The following is a 15362-nucleotide window of genomic DNA, read 5'->3' as shown; positions in this document are numbered from 1 at the left end:
GTTACAAGTTGATGTAGCCAGTCTCTAGCACATATAAACATCTGCACAGATCACCTAATTAGGGCTTGGATACAAAATATCACCAACACTATTAAAATCAACAGAGAGAAATGTTGTAATATCATATACAGATGATCACATAATGATTCATGAAACTGGAGATATTCTTCAAAGATGCATTTTCATTTATTGGGTTCTAAATATCACATGAAGGCCTCCACTAATTAAAAAAGGTAATGACATTTAACAGAAAATTGTCCATATGATCGAAAATAGTAACAAATAATATAATACTAGAACAGATAACCCACTTTCAGTATCTTCGGTATTTTGAGAATGAAACTGATAACAAGAGTGTATCCTGAAATTTGATGCAACCTATGTGGCAATTATAAATATGCAAAAAGAAAAGGCCAAAAAAGACATACAGGTGAAGTTTTACGAAGCCATGGCAGTGCCTACTACACTTTATGGACCTGAAACCTTAGCTCTGACAGAAAAGGATATGAGCAGGAACCAGGTTGCAGAAGAAAGATTTCTCCTTAGTATTAAAGTGTGTTCAAGAGAAGACTGCATCAGAAATGAAAACATTAGGAACAAGTTACAAGTTGATCCAGCACACAAATAAACAGATGTAAACAGAAATAGATGGTGGATGCATGTAGATAGAACGCACGAAAATAAACTTCCAAAACAATCTCTTGCCTACAGACATAGAGAAGCATGAGAGGGGAAGATCATGGAAGAGATAACTGGGCCTTGACAAAAAAGGTCAAATCCCTGCTCCATGAAGGAGAAAGGAGAAGAACAAAAAGAATACTGATAACAGACTTATGTGCTGCTTTCAATCTGTTGTAAAATTATTGAACATGTTTTAATTCATCTATTATGACATTTTTGGGGAAACGTAGCTCCCCTTTGGAGTCAATGAATGAAACTCACTCCATTTGCCCATGAGATTCAAATGGCTGTAGTCGATGGTACCCATGCTAATTTTGTGTTCCTTGCCTTCTGGAAGACATTCAATACATTTACTCACTAATTCTTAGTGAGAAAAATATGAACATATGAAATATTAGCTAAACTTTGTGACCAGATGGAGAACCACAGAAGAAAGAACATGAAATGTTATTCTTAATGTGGCAATCCATATAACCATAGATGAAAGTAAACCCTAAGGAAGTGTTACAGGTTTGTTGGTGTTTGCTTCATAAATGGGTGATCTGGTGGATGATGTATGAAACTTTGTGGGGTTGTTTATGAATGATGTTGGTGGACACAGGAAAGTTACATCAACATTAAAACTATAGAAGAATGCACAAAGATCTGCAGAGAATACACTACTTATGCAGGGATTTGCAGCTGACTTTTAACCCTGCAGCAGGCACTTGGCAGCATACAGTGCTGCCAATTTTGTTTTCGTTCAATAATTACGTCAGTGCCCCGAGCACACAACAGTGGTGCTAGATATGCTTCGATTGTTTAGTCACACACCAAACTGCATTACTGCACCATCATTATACCCACCATAACAGCTGTGACTCACCTGTGAAGTGGACGACGGCACCGAGACGGCACTGCGTACCACACGCACACGGTAATGTAAGTACATGTAGCCATACCACTGTCGAAGGTTTTGATGATTAGAAGCTTTGTTTTACAACTCTGTGGGTGAATGATGATTTTGTTATTGACATTACTTTGGTATTAGAATTATTTTATTGTCTCCCAGGTCCGTACAAAGGAAAGGACTAACACCAGAAGAAATTGAGCGTCTTCTTCTCCAATCATCTGACGAAGAAGATTACACAGATTTCTCTGACAGCAATGAGGAAGCAGAAATAATTGAAACTGCAGATCATTCCAGCAAATCTGAGCAGTCATGCATTGATGGGAATGAAGTGAAAGGAATGCCACATGATGACTGCCATTTTTATATTGGTAAGGACCAAGAAACTTTGTGGATAAATAATCCGTTAGCACTACTAGGGAAACCAAAACATAGGAATATAATCAAAGTCCTACCTGGCCTGAAATGCAATGATAGGGAAGCTAAAACTGCAATTGAATGTTTTCTCAAGTTGTTTGATCCTGAGATAATTGATTATGTTGTTGCAAACACAAACAAGTACATAAATAACAAGAGATCATCTGTGAATTACTCAAGGGCTAAAGATTGCAAAACTACTTCTGCTTCTGAAATAATGGCTCTTTTAGGAGCACTGTTTCTCATTGCTGTATAAAAAGGAGGATGCACAAATGTATTAGAACTGTGGGCATCAATTGGAACAGGAATGATTATTCTAAGGGCAGCATTTAGCTACAAGCGTTTTTTGTTCTTGCTCTGGTCACTCTGGTTTGACGATACTTCTTCAAGAAAAGAATGACTAGCAACTGATAAACTTGCTGCCATCCGCAATCTCCACTCAGCATTTCTGAACAACTGCAGAAATAACTACAGTCAGGGGAGTTCACAACCATAGACAAAATGCTTGTCCCATTTCATGGACGTTGCGGTTTTGTTCAGTGCATGCCCAATAAGCATGCTAAGTATGGATTGAAGTTGTACGCATTGTGCGATAGCAAGACATTTTATACTTTTAATTTTGAAGTATACTGTGGCAGACAGAATCTTGGAACATATGTTGCATCTAACCATCCAATGGATATTGTGAAGAGATAGGTTGAGTCAATCAAGGGAACTCACAGGAATGTAAGTACGGACAACTACTGCAGTAGTTACCCTGTAGCCCAGCATCTTTTAGAAAATGGGCTAACACAACTACTACAGTAGTTACCCTGTAGCCCAGCATCTTTCAGTAAATGGGCTAATGTTCATTGGAACATTGAAAAAGAACAAGAAGGAAATTCCTCCGGAATTTTTGCCCAACAGATTGCGAGAAATTGGAAATTGTCTTTTCGGATTTCAAGATGACTTCTGTCTTGTTTTGTTCCAAACAAAAATGAACAAGGCTGCACTTTTCCTGTTGTCAATCCATGAAACTGCTGAAACTGACACTGCTACACGCAAGTCTGTTGTAAATTTGGACTACAATGTAACAAGAGGTGGAGTTGATACTGTGGATTATATGTGTACATCCTACTCTACACAAAGGACCCCAAGAAGATGGCCCTTAGCATTGTTTTTTCATTATCTGGATATTGCTGGGATAAATTTCCAGATCTTGTTTTTTGCAAACAATCCAGAGAAAATATTCAGAAGAAGATCCTACCTAACAAACCTGACCTTGGCTCTGATGGACTGTCATTTGAAAGAAAGTGCTCAGCTATATACTCTACCAAGAGATATTCAAGGATTTCTGTCACCTCATCAATCAATTCCCGCCAATCATGATGAGACTGTAAGAAGGTGTGGGAAGTGCCATCTTTGTGGTGGTAAATAAAATTTAAAAAAAATAAAAAAAAGCTACTGTCACTTGCAATAGGTGCAAAAGATTCATCTGCAAGCAACATTGCCACAATGTTGTCACATGTAATGATTGCAGAGCTTCTCTGGAGGAAGAAAGTGTGTGATTCTTGGTATATATTTACTGACTGCCTTATTCTTTATTACTACTACAAATTTTTGTACATATTACACATTTTTGTAAAACTTGCTTTAACAATGGTAAATAATCGAATCATTATCTGTGGTTATAATTTATTTAGAATTTGTTATTGAAGTAGCTCTTAGGAAATATCCTGGAAACATATGTCAGATATTCCGTAACAATTTTAATTTTCCCATGCACCTTGGACATATGTATACAGATCATATTTAAAGTTGCTGTTAAGAATGATGTTATAAACAATAAATAATTCCACCAAAAAATTTAAAAAAACTGTCTTTTGATGTATTTAAATGTGGCAGCACTGAGTGCTGCCCATGCCTGTTGATGCAACGATCTTAAGTGCGCCTGCCGCAGGGTTAACATAAATAAATGTAGTAGGATGGGAGGGTGGGTTACATGGACGTCATCTCATCTCAACAGTTTTGGTAAGTGAAAGAATTTTGCCATTTTTTAAAAAAAAGTAGCATTAGATTTTGGCACCAATCTCTGTAGGAGTTGTCGTAAATCACTTCCATACTGTGAAATAGAAGCATGTTTAAAGTGCCAGGGAAAAGTGAGTTGCTGACCAAGTCTAATCCATGTAAGGCTTGGTCACTTTCAAATCATCATGGCCAGGACCATATTAAAAAAATAGGACTGTTTTAGGTTAAGTTTTAGGACTGGCTGTATGCAGAAAAATGACCTTAATCTATTTGTACATGCAAATGTTGAGATTCAAACTCCCTTAGTCGGAAATTTTCTTAGAAGAAATATGTTGTGAAATATTGTGTCTCAGTGAACACTGGCTTAAAGAAAAGGAACGTAACTTAGATATTCCAGCTTGCTACACAAGCCAAACTGCTTACTATAGATCACAAAGATCAATAGTGGTGCTATAGTAATATTAGTTAAAGAACAGTTGTCACTGAAAGCCAATGTAATAGACATTAAATATTTAACTGAAGGGAGAAAATTTGAAGCTGCTGCCATCCAATTCCCTGATGGCAAAGTGATTATAATGTCCGTATACTGTACATCAACAACAGACTATAAAGACTTTAAGGAGCGCATAGAAAATTTTTATTACTGTTATTACTTTAATATAAGACAGACAGAATATTAATCATTACTTATGTTAATTTATATGTGTTAGTGAAAAATTCTAACATTAGACTCTATCTAGATACCCTAAGGCCACACAACTTTCACTAAATCAATGAAAAACATACCAGACAGAATTATTGCCTAGATAATGTCATTTCAGCTACATGTAAACATGAGACTCACTTGAACATCATTAAGCCCTTGCTATCTGATCATGATGGCCTACTCGTAAAACTGTCTAAAGATGGAAACATTCACAACCATGAGGCTGAATCCAGGACAGAGAGACTACTGCATGATATACACATAACAAATCTCAGATATGATCTGAAGGGTACTGACTGGAGTTCCATTCCCAACAGGTATCAGTCCTCTTGTGAAGCATATGAAAATTTCATATATGCTATAGTAGCCACCTTTAATGAATGCTGTCCTACTTTAAACACCCAGAGGACTTGTTCAAATAAAACAGGAAAGGACACATAACTAATTGGTACACTCCTTACCTGTATAAATTAAAAATACTGCTAGGGTCATACTATGAAATTTTATCTGACAACAGTATGTATAAAACTAAAGTGGTATTACAGTGTAGGACAGGTTCCTTATTTCATTGAAACAAATAACATGGTGTAGGAAGGTTCCTAACTTTATTGAACTAATTAACATGTGGAGCTACAAACATATAAAGGGCAGGTTTACATGTAACTGGTGTAACACAAAAGGCTTCAGTTCCAAAATGTACATGTAGAAACAGCAGAGTCAGAGAAATCATTGGCTCATGCCAGTGTCCACCACATGATATCTGCACTTATGATATCTGCACTTAGATACACAAGATGAAATTTGTAGTCTGCACAAGAGCATGACATGAAAATACAATGCCCTCGGAAGTTGCATGTCAGCCATTAAAATGGTGCAGTTTGGACATCTTGCAGTGCCATGAAAGCACCAGCATCCGGTGCATTGCCATGTGGCCAGACCCTCACAGCCTGGGCACAGAGCAACAATTGAAGTGGATGCTATAAGGGACGTCAAAGACTGGTGAAACACTCTCAGCACAAGCCTCACAATGAGCAGCTATTGTTCTGCACTGATAATCAGCTACCATAGCAGTGAAGTGTCCTGCTGCATGGCAAGATTGTCAGTCATGAAAGAAGTACTGCATGAGGGGCGAAACCCAGATAGAAAAAGAAGAATCTGGTATCTCTAAAAGAAACCACCTATTCCTATTAGCCCAGATCAACTTAACTTGAGCTTTAATTAATGGAAATACAATGATAATGATGAGACAGTAGCCAATAAAGACATTGAACCAACCTTAGTTGCCATACTTGGTGCAGACTTTGAAACCAACCACCACAGTAATGGTGAGTTTGAATGGAAATCTGTCTCCCTTAAGGAAATAGTAGGTGTAGTAGCAAAACTCAGTGAGTGACACTGAATGACATTGCAGAATGTTTAAAGATTAGTCATGGGTCAGCACACCACACTGTGCACGATGTGCTCCAGTTTCAGTTACTGGGAATGAAACCTGGGTTCACTTCCACCAACTGGAAATGAAGAGAGTGAGCAAGGAATGGCACCATTCCTCATCACCAAGACTGTAGAAGTTTCGAACAGAATCATCAGCAGGGAAGGTTGTGCTGACTCTCTTTTGGGACGGAAAAGGCATCATTTTGGAGCATTCTATACCTAGAGGGACCACTGTGCCCAGTGCATTATACACAGATCTCCTAAAAAATCGTCTGCAGCCTGCAATCAAATCAAAGCAATGTGGATTGCTGTCACCAGGTGTCCTTTTGCAACATGACACTGCAAGGCCCCACAATGCCGGTATTACAGTTGCAAAAATCACAGACCTGCATTTTGAGTGTCTTCCTCATCCAACATACTCACCAGACCTTCCCCAAGTGATTTCCCTATGTCTGGACCACTCAAAGACGCAATGGGATGAAAGAAATTTTGTTCTGATGAAGAGGTACGCCATGTGGTGCATGAGTGGTTGCATGGACTACCAAAACAATTTTTTTCTAAAGGAATTTATGCCTTGTAAGCGCTGGAGGACTTGCATTGAATGTGGGGGAGATTATGTTAAAAAGTGGTACAGCTTTGTACCACTTCTGCACAATAAATAATATTTTAAAAAATATTTAAGGTTTCCATTTGACTCACCCTCGTACTTCCCAATGCAAAGCAAATGATACCAACTGATTCAAATAAAAAGTCAAGCTTCCTGAACTTTATAAGAGAAGTACCTCATGGAATTGTGCTTGGGCCATTTTTGTTCATCATTTATGTTAATGATTTGCTTAGCCTGCTACCACAGTAATGGGTAAAGATGATACCACATTTATTACTTTACATAATGACAAAAGTACTATGGAGGAAATGAAAACACTTGTGATGGACAAGGCATCTCACTGGTTTAAGGCAAATGAATTAAAATTAAACAGAAGCAACACTGAGAGAATAGTGTTCTCCCAAAAAGATAATGACTGCCGTGGCAAAGACTCTATCAAATTAGTAGGTATCCATCTCGACACACCACTGAACTGGAACACACACACAGATAATTTATGCAGCAAACTATCCCAAGTGTGGTACCTTATTAGCAAATTAAAAATCTGTTAGTACAAAACAGCTAATCTGTGTCTACTACACCTTTTTCCACACACACACACATAAACTATGGAATAATGATGTGGGGTAACTCTGCTGGAGCCAGAAGAGCCTTTATTTGGCGAAAAAAAGCTATTGGATGCATGTATGGTCTAAGAGTCAATACTCCATGCAAAATGTATTTCATTGACAACAAAATACCGTATTTACTCGAATCTAAGCCGCACTTTTTTTTCAGTTTTTGTAATCCAAAAAACCGCCTGCGGCTTAGAATCGAGTGCAAAGAAAACGGAAGATCTGAAAAATGCTGGTAGGTGCCGCCACAATTAACTTCTGCCGTCGAATATATGTAGCGCTACACAGGCATGTTTTGCAGGCACAAAGATAGATACTGGCGCCAAAACCTCTGTGTCAGTAAGTAAATTTAAAAAAAAAGTGGAAGACGAGCTGTTTCCTCCGCCCCGAGTTTCGAGCACTGCATTTTCATACATTATCCAATGAACTAAATACAAATTCCGTGTTGCTCATCTTCGAATGTAGCAGCATTTCAATGTACTACGAAAATCCAACTGGCAAGACTGTTTGGGATGTTTGTCAATATGGCCAACTCTACATTCTGAATTTTTTCCTACCTGTTAGAAGAGATTGTTGCTAAAAGAAACTTTTATGAATTGTGAATCACTTGCAGTATTCTCTTAACCATAAGAATAATATGAATATAAACATTTTGTCATGTATTGTTTCGTGTTTGTTGCTATCTCATTTAAATCCTGCCTGCCTAATAAACTACGAAACTAGAGTGAGACAAGAGCAAACGCGGAAGAATATACATATCATGTCACGTTTATATTCGTATTATTCTTATGCCTAATAGTGATACAGTCAGAAATGAAGCACGGCAATTGCCTAGATTTTTAAATCTAAGATGACTCTAATTTCTGTGCAGAATGTAATGTACTAAAGAGGCGCCTGCAAAGATTTTCAAACAGAGAAAAATTTTCGCTAAACTCTCGTTCAGAACATCTTCTATCATATGCAGTCTATTATTTGGTTCTTGTTGATCATTATCAAAGAAAGCAGCAGTGTAAGTAACAACAAATAGCAGTCTCTTGCCATTGTTTCGCTAATGAGATGATTCCTCTTTTTAAAAAAAGCGGTGGTAGCGCGCACAAAAAGAAAGCCATGCCGCGAGCGGCGACAGGCCGTAAACACACATTATGAGAATGTGACAAACAATGCATGACACAGTACAGTAATGCATTTTCAGCTTAGAGTGACGTAAACACATATAACAAAGAGAACGGCACTTATCAGATCAAAGAAAAATCAGCAATCAATTCAAACCAGACGAAGCACATGAAAAAGGAAGGGTACCCTTATAAATACGGACGGAGCACCTGAAGCATAGCAATGGCTAACTGGTAAAGCTTAGCTGCTAAGCTTACGACTCGAACCAAACTACTGTAGCTGTATCGTCATTCTTTCGACCTAAATCATGTCTCATATTACAATGGACCAACTTTGTTTTGATTTGGAGGTGCGGCCTAAAGCTTTTCTCTCCCCTTGAATTTCGAGTCTCAAATTTCAGGTGCGGCTTAGATTCGGGAAAAATTTATTTCCTTGATTTCGAGTCTCATTTTTCAGGTGCGGCTTAGATTCGAGTGCGACTTAGATTCGAGTAAATACGGTAATGACTGTCCCAAGTCTACACATATTTCACACCATTGTGCACACCAAGAACAAATGGGCTAAACATGACACATGACTGAACATTCACTCTTACAGAACAAGGAACAGGAACTCTGAATATTTCCTAGACTAAACTTTAAAAAAATAAAAAAATAAAAACATTCTGCATGCAGGAAGGTGTCTTTTTGACAAATTACCAAGTGGGATGAGGAAGTTAGATGCTAATAATTTCTGAAATTTTATAGAATCCTGACTGAAGGCAAATACTTTCTATACTGTTGATGAATTTTTAAATAGTGACTTAAATGAACTAACAATTTAATTATAAACAAACAGCTTCCATTCTTATTATTCTTAAGTGTGTGTATGGAACAACTTTGTAGAGGTAGTGTAACACAATTTAACCAACTGTAATTATTAAATTGTCCAACTGCGTAATGTGCAATACAAACTGAATTTCAAAAACATATAACATATGTGTACGGAATTGTGATGGTGCCTTATACAGCTTGAAAACTGTCTTAAGGATTAATGAATAAATAAAAGAATAAAAAGTACTCTTGCCATAGTTGTATTAAACAACTGAGGGTACTGAACACATCTCATAATTCATCTGTTCAACCATGATTTCATAAATTGGCAAGCCTTCCCATCAACAAACAAATTAAACCTGTCACATTCATAAGACTAAAATGTGACCTACACTGTGATATGAAGAATTTGTCTACTATAGAAAAGGGTAAACTATAGTGGCACAAAATCATCATCTCACTTTTGCTTGAAAACACTTTTCATTCTCTGTAAGAGTTATTAATAGAGCCAGATAGGCAATTTTCACCTCTTTTTATTTTCTGTTCCTGTGCTAACTGTGTATGTTATACTGAACATTTTATGTACGAAGGTAGTTTGAAAAGTTCTCGGAACAGGACACAAAAAAAGTACTTACATCGCTACAACATTTTTTATTTTTCAATGTAGCCTCCTTGTACATTAACGCACTTGGTTCAACGATATTCCAGTGCCTTGATCCCATCTCGAAAATGAGTTTCCTCCAGGCCTGCAAAATAGTTGTCAACTCCGGCTATCAGTTTTTCGCTTGGAGTGAATCTTCATCCGCTTAGAAAAATTTTCAGTTTTGGGAAGAGACGGAAGTCTGACAAAGCCATATGGGGTTTTGAGGCAGGTGTGGCAACAATTCATACCTTAGTTTGTGTGATTTTGCCATGGCGATGGCACTTGTGTACGGGTGCAGATCAAGAGTCGTGGTACCCATCTTGCAGATAATTGTTTCATTCCCAATTTTTCAGTTAAAATGTGATATACCCTTTCAGATGACATCTGGAAAGTGTGAGCAATTTCACACACTTTCAATCACCAATCCTTCTTGACCACTTTGTGCAATTTTGCAATGATTTCTGGAGTAGTGACACGTCTTGGCTGACCACTGCACAGATCATTATCTAAGCTCTCCCCACCAAATTTAAATTCATTTGTCCACTTGGCAACAGTTGAATATGAAGGAGCAGAGTCCCCCAGTATATTCTGGAAATTGGAATGAATGTCCTTTGTTTTCATACCTTTCTTTATGAAGTACTTAATCACGGCTCGAATCTCAGTTTTTTCCATCTTCACAAATCACTACACGGGAACAGCAGTGGAGCCATGTCACTGCCACAGATCTCTTCCAAGGGCACTGACAAGGCACCTGTTTACAGGTAACAGTCCAATGAATATCACGTGAATGATTCATTGTGCCAGCACTGACCTCTCGTGTTGATTCCGAGAACTTTTCAAACCACCCTCGTACTACAACATATACTACTATACAATCAAGATCATTGCATATGTAATCCATTACTTATATACTGAAACTCATAGCTAGATCTCTTTTTATCTTGATGTGAAGTGAAAAACAAATTGTGTGTAAATTAATGCAAATAATTTGTATATACATTAATCATATGTAAATGATGCACAATTAATAAAATTTATGTTGGGAACATCATATTCTTGCCTACAAATTTACTTACTGACCTGCGGAATAAGCACTGAAAATTAAAAATAAATAATTAAAAAATCTAGTGTTTTATAAACTGGTTGCTTCATTCATGAGCTATACTTAATAGTGATTCTCCCAATGAGTCTTAGCTGGTCATCTTCCTTTCTTGTGATATTTTTTATACGGTCATTTTAAATATCTCAGTATACATATTCTCCTATAGTAAACAAAGAGTTTCCCATGGTCGTTTGGCCATCACGTAATCATAATGGGTTTCTCTACCTATTTACATGTGATATGTTACATATGTTAATGTTGAGAGTCAGCTGCTAATCTGTCCACCAAGCATCAAGCCACTGTGTGACATGCTGTGCTCTGTTAGCTATGAATTCTTCAACCCAAACACAAAGCTGGTCAGATATTTTGTATGCCCATATTTTGTTCATCAGGCAACAATGCAGAATTGTATCCAACTAGCATGGGTGACACCTTAACTTTGTGCTTTTGTCTAAGACTATATTTGTTTAAAATATATAGAATTCATACTTAATACCATGAAGGAGAGTAGTGTCTTCATGTTGTTGTTGTGGTCTTCAGTCCTGAGACTGGTTTGATGCAGCTCCCCATGCTACTCTATCCTGTGCAAGCTTCTTCATCTCCCAGTACTTACTGCAACCTACATCCTTCTGAATCTGCTTAGTGTATTCATCTCTTGGTCACCCTCTACGATTTTTACCCTCCACGCTGCCATCCAATGCTAAATTCACGATCCCTTGATACCTCAGAACATGTCCTACCAACCAATCCCTTCTTCTTGTCAAGTTGTGCCACAAACTTCTTTTCTCCCCGATTCGATTCAATACCTCCTCATTAGTTATGTGATCTAACCATCTAATCTTCAACATTCTTCTGTAGCGCCACATTTCAAAAGCTTCTATTCTCTTCTTGTCCAAACTATCTATCATCCATGTATCACTTCCATATATGGCTATACTCCATACAAATACTTTCAGAAGCGGCTTCCTGACACTTAAATCTATACTCGATGTTAACAAATTCCTCTTCTTCAGAAACGCTTTCCTTGCCATTGCCAGTCTACATTTTATTTCTTCTCTACTTCAACCATCATCAGTTATTTTGCTCCCCAAATAGCAAAACTTCTTTACTACTTTAAGTGTCTCATTTCCTAATCTAATTACCTCAGCATCATCTGACTTAATTCAACTACATTCCATTATCCTCGTTTTGCTTTTGTTGATGTTCATCTTATATCTGTCTTTCAAGACACTGTCCATTCCATTCAAATGCTCTTCCAAGTCCTTTGCTGTCTCTGACTGAATTACAATGTCATCAGTGAACCTCAAAGTTTTTATTTCTTCTCCATGGATTTTAATATCTACTTCAAATTTTTCTTTTGTTTCCTTTACTGATTGCTCAATATACAGATTGAATAACATTTGGGAGAGGCTAAAACCCAGTGTCACTCCCTTCCCCACCACTGTTTCCCTATCATGCCCCTCGACTCTTATAACTGCCATCTGGTTTCTGTACAAATTGTAAATAGCCTTTTGCTCCCTGTATTTTACCCCTGCCACCTTTAGAATTTGAAAGAGAGTATTCCAGTCAACATTGTCAAAAGCTTTCTCTAAGTCTACAAATGCTAGAAATGTAGGTTTGCCTTTTCTTAATTTTTCTTCTAAGCTAAGTCATATGGTCAGTATTGCCTCACGTGTTCCAATATTTCTACAGAATCCAAACTGATCTTTCCCAAGGTTAGCTTCTACCCGTTTTTCCATTCGTCTGCAAAGAATTCGCGCTAGTATTTTGCAGCTGTGGCTTATTAAACTGATAGTTTGGTAATTTTCACATCTGTTAACACCTTCTTTCTTTGGGATCGGAATTATTATATTCTTCTTGAAGTCTGAGGGTATTTCGCCTGTCTCATACATCTTGCTCACCAGATGGTAGAGTTTTGTCAGGACTGGCTCTCCCAAGGCTGTCAGTAGTTCTAATGGAATGTTGTCTATTCCCAGGGCCTTGTTTTGACTCAGGTCTTTCAGTGCTCCGTCAAACTCTTCATGCAGTATCGTATCTCCCATTTCATTTTCATCTACATTCTCTTCCATTTCTATAATATTGTCCTCAAGTACATCGCCCTCGTATAGACCCTCTATATACTCCTTCCACCTTTCTGTTTTCTCTTCTTTCCTTAGAATTGGGTTTCCAACTGAGCTCTTGATATTCATACAAGTGGTTCTCTTTTCTCCAAAGGTCTCTTTAATTTTCCTGTAGGCAGTATCTATCTTACCCCTAGTGAGATAAGCCTCTACATCCTTACATTTGTCCTCTAGCCATCCCTGCTTAGCCATTTTGCACATCCTGTTGATCTCATTTTTGAGACATTTGTATTTCTTTTTGCCTGCTTCATTTACGGCACTTTTATATTTTCTCCTTTCATCAATTAAATTCAATATTTCTTCTGTTACCCAAGGATTTCTACTAGCCCTCGTCTTTTTACCTACTTGATCCTCTGCTGCCTTCACTACTTCATCCCTCAGAGCTACCCATTCTTCTTCTGCTGTATTTCTTTCCCCATTCCTGTCAATTGTTCCCTTATGCTCTCCCTCAAACTCTGTAAAACCTCTGGTTCTTTCAGTTTATCCAGGTCCCATCTCCTTAAATTCCCACCTTTTTGCAGTTTCTTCAGTTTTAGTCTACAGTTCATAACCAATAGATCGTGGTCAGAGTTCACACCTGCCCCTGTAAATGTCTTACAATTTAAAACCTAGTTCCTAAATATCTGTCTTACCATTATATAATCTATCTGATACCTTCTAGTATGTCCAGGATTCTTCCATGTATACAACCTTCTTTTACGATTCTTGAACTAAGTGTTAGCTATGATTAAGTTATACTCTGTGCCAAATTCTACCAGATGGCTTCCTATTTCATTTCTTACCCCCAATCCATATTCACTCACTATGTTTCCTTCTCTCCTTTTTCCTACTCTCGAATTCCAGTAACCCATGACTATCAAATTTTCGCCTCCCTTCACTACCTGAATAATTTCTTTTATCTCATCATACATTTCATGAATTTCTTCATCATCTGCAAAGTGTCTTCATAGTGATGTAGTAGACAGGCAAATAACTATGAATATGGAAAACCTTCATTTGGAAAAGAGTGGAAGGGGAAAAGAAGAAAAGAGTGGGAAATCAGCTAAGGAAACAAAGGTGGAGTATAGAAAAAATAAGACAGAAATTTTGTTGTACATCCTGCAGTCATAGAAGCCACTAAAGGCAAGTACGGGTGAGTATATATCGTAATAGAAACAGAATTTAAATAAATATGTTAAGTATCAGATTACTACCTAAAACATGAAACTACGTGGAGAAATCTGTAAAATTTGTTTCTGGATTAATATTATTTAAAATACTGTCTCATACCTTGTACGTCTTGAAATAGTAACTGTCATCATAGGATGGCAATGTTATGTTTTTAATAATTTTGTGGTTCATGTCAATTTTCAAATACTCTGCTGGACTTGCAGTAAGTTGTGCTCCATTCCTGTCAACTGCAAAACAAAAACTGGCATTAGGTTACAACATAATTTATTCACAGATACAGCACATGCACACACATTATACAATCAGCAACATTAAAGTGATATTTGTAACTAACATATATTCTTTCCATTCTCTATCAGTGAACAAGAAATGTAAACAACAATGACATTTATCTGGGAAAAAACTTGTAAAACAAATACTCAATGGCTATTTGAAAAACCTTTGTACTTTTCCAACAAGAATTTTGCTTCTTCTATTAAACTAGTGAAAATAGATTGAGTTTATTTCTCCTCTGCTCCTCTACTGGCATTTGCAGCATTCCCATCCCTCTTCTACATACATGAGCCACTGAGTAGAAGACACCAACCTGGCAGCATGTAGTACCACTTTTGCCCTAAATGGCAGTGACAGCTGCTCTCTATCCTGTGTACAGAAGTGTGTATGAGTGCACATTTTATGCAGCTGAAGGTGGGCCATGCAGCACATGCAAGAATTGACAGGTGTGCACAGTTCAGAGTCGAGGTGCAGAGATGCCTCCAGCTTGTAAATTTACAGATGACAAACTCAGTCATGTGTTTTGTCCAATGTGGTTAACACACAGATGCAATGTTGAAGGTAATGGCTACGGCAGATGAGGAGGTAGCCACTTTTCCAGGAAGCGATTAGTGCAGCTGATGTTTTCATGTGTACCTCATGCTCAAATATGCCAAGGTTAAATAAGCTATATGACAGCCCAGTCAAAAATGAAAGTATGTGAACCCATAAAGTTAGAGGGTGATGTAATACAGGAATGGAATGGTCTTGATGAAACGAAAAGAAAGAGACTATGTA

General features: G+C 37.5%; 1 protein-coding gene across 1 annotated transcript in view; it reads right to left on the bottom strand.

The window, feature by feature from the left end:
* LOC126101302 (uncharacterized) overlaps window positions 1-15362 on the bottom strand; it is a 264331-nt gene that overhangs the window by 208880 nt on the left and 40089 nt on the right. Inside the window, exon 5 of the mRNA XM_049911981.1 lies at window positions 14412-14498. Coding sequence (XP_049767938.1) covers window positions 14412-14498 — 87 coding nt within the window. The remainder of the gene's footprint in view (window positions 1-14411; window positions 14499-15362) is intronic.

This window comes from Schistocerca cancellata, chromosome 9 (genome assembly GCF_023864275.1).
Source record: "Schistocerca cancellata isolate TAMUIC-IGC-003103 chromosome 9, iqSchCanc2.1, whole genome shotgun sequence".
Taxonomy (NCBI): Eukaryota; Metazoa; Arthropoda; class Insecta; order Orthoptera; family Acrididae; genus Schistocerca; species Schistocerca cancellata.
Note: the sequence above shows the minus strand (reverse complement) of the source record. Positions and strands in the feature narration are given on the sequence as shown.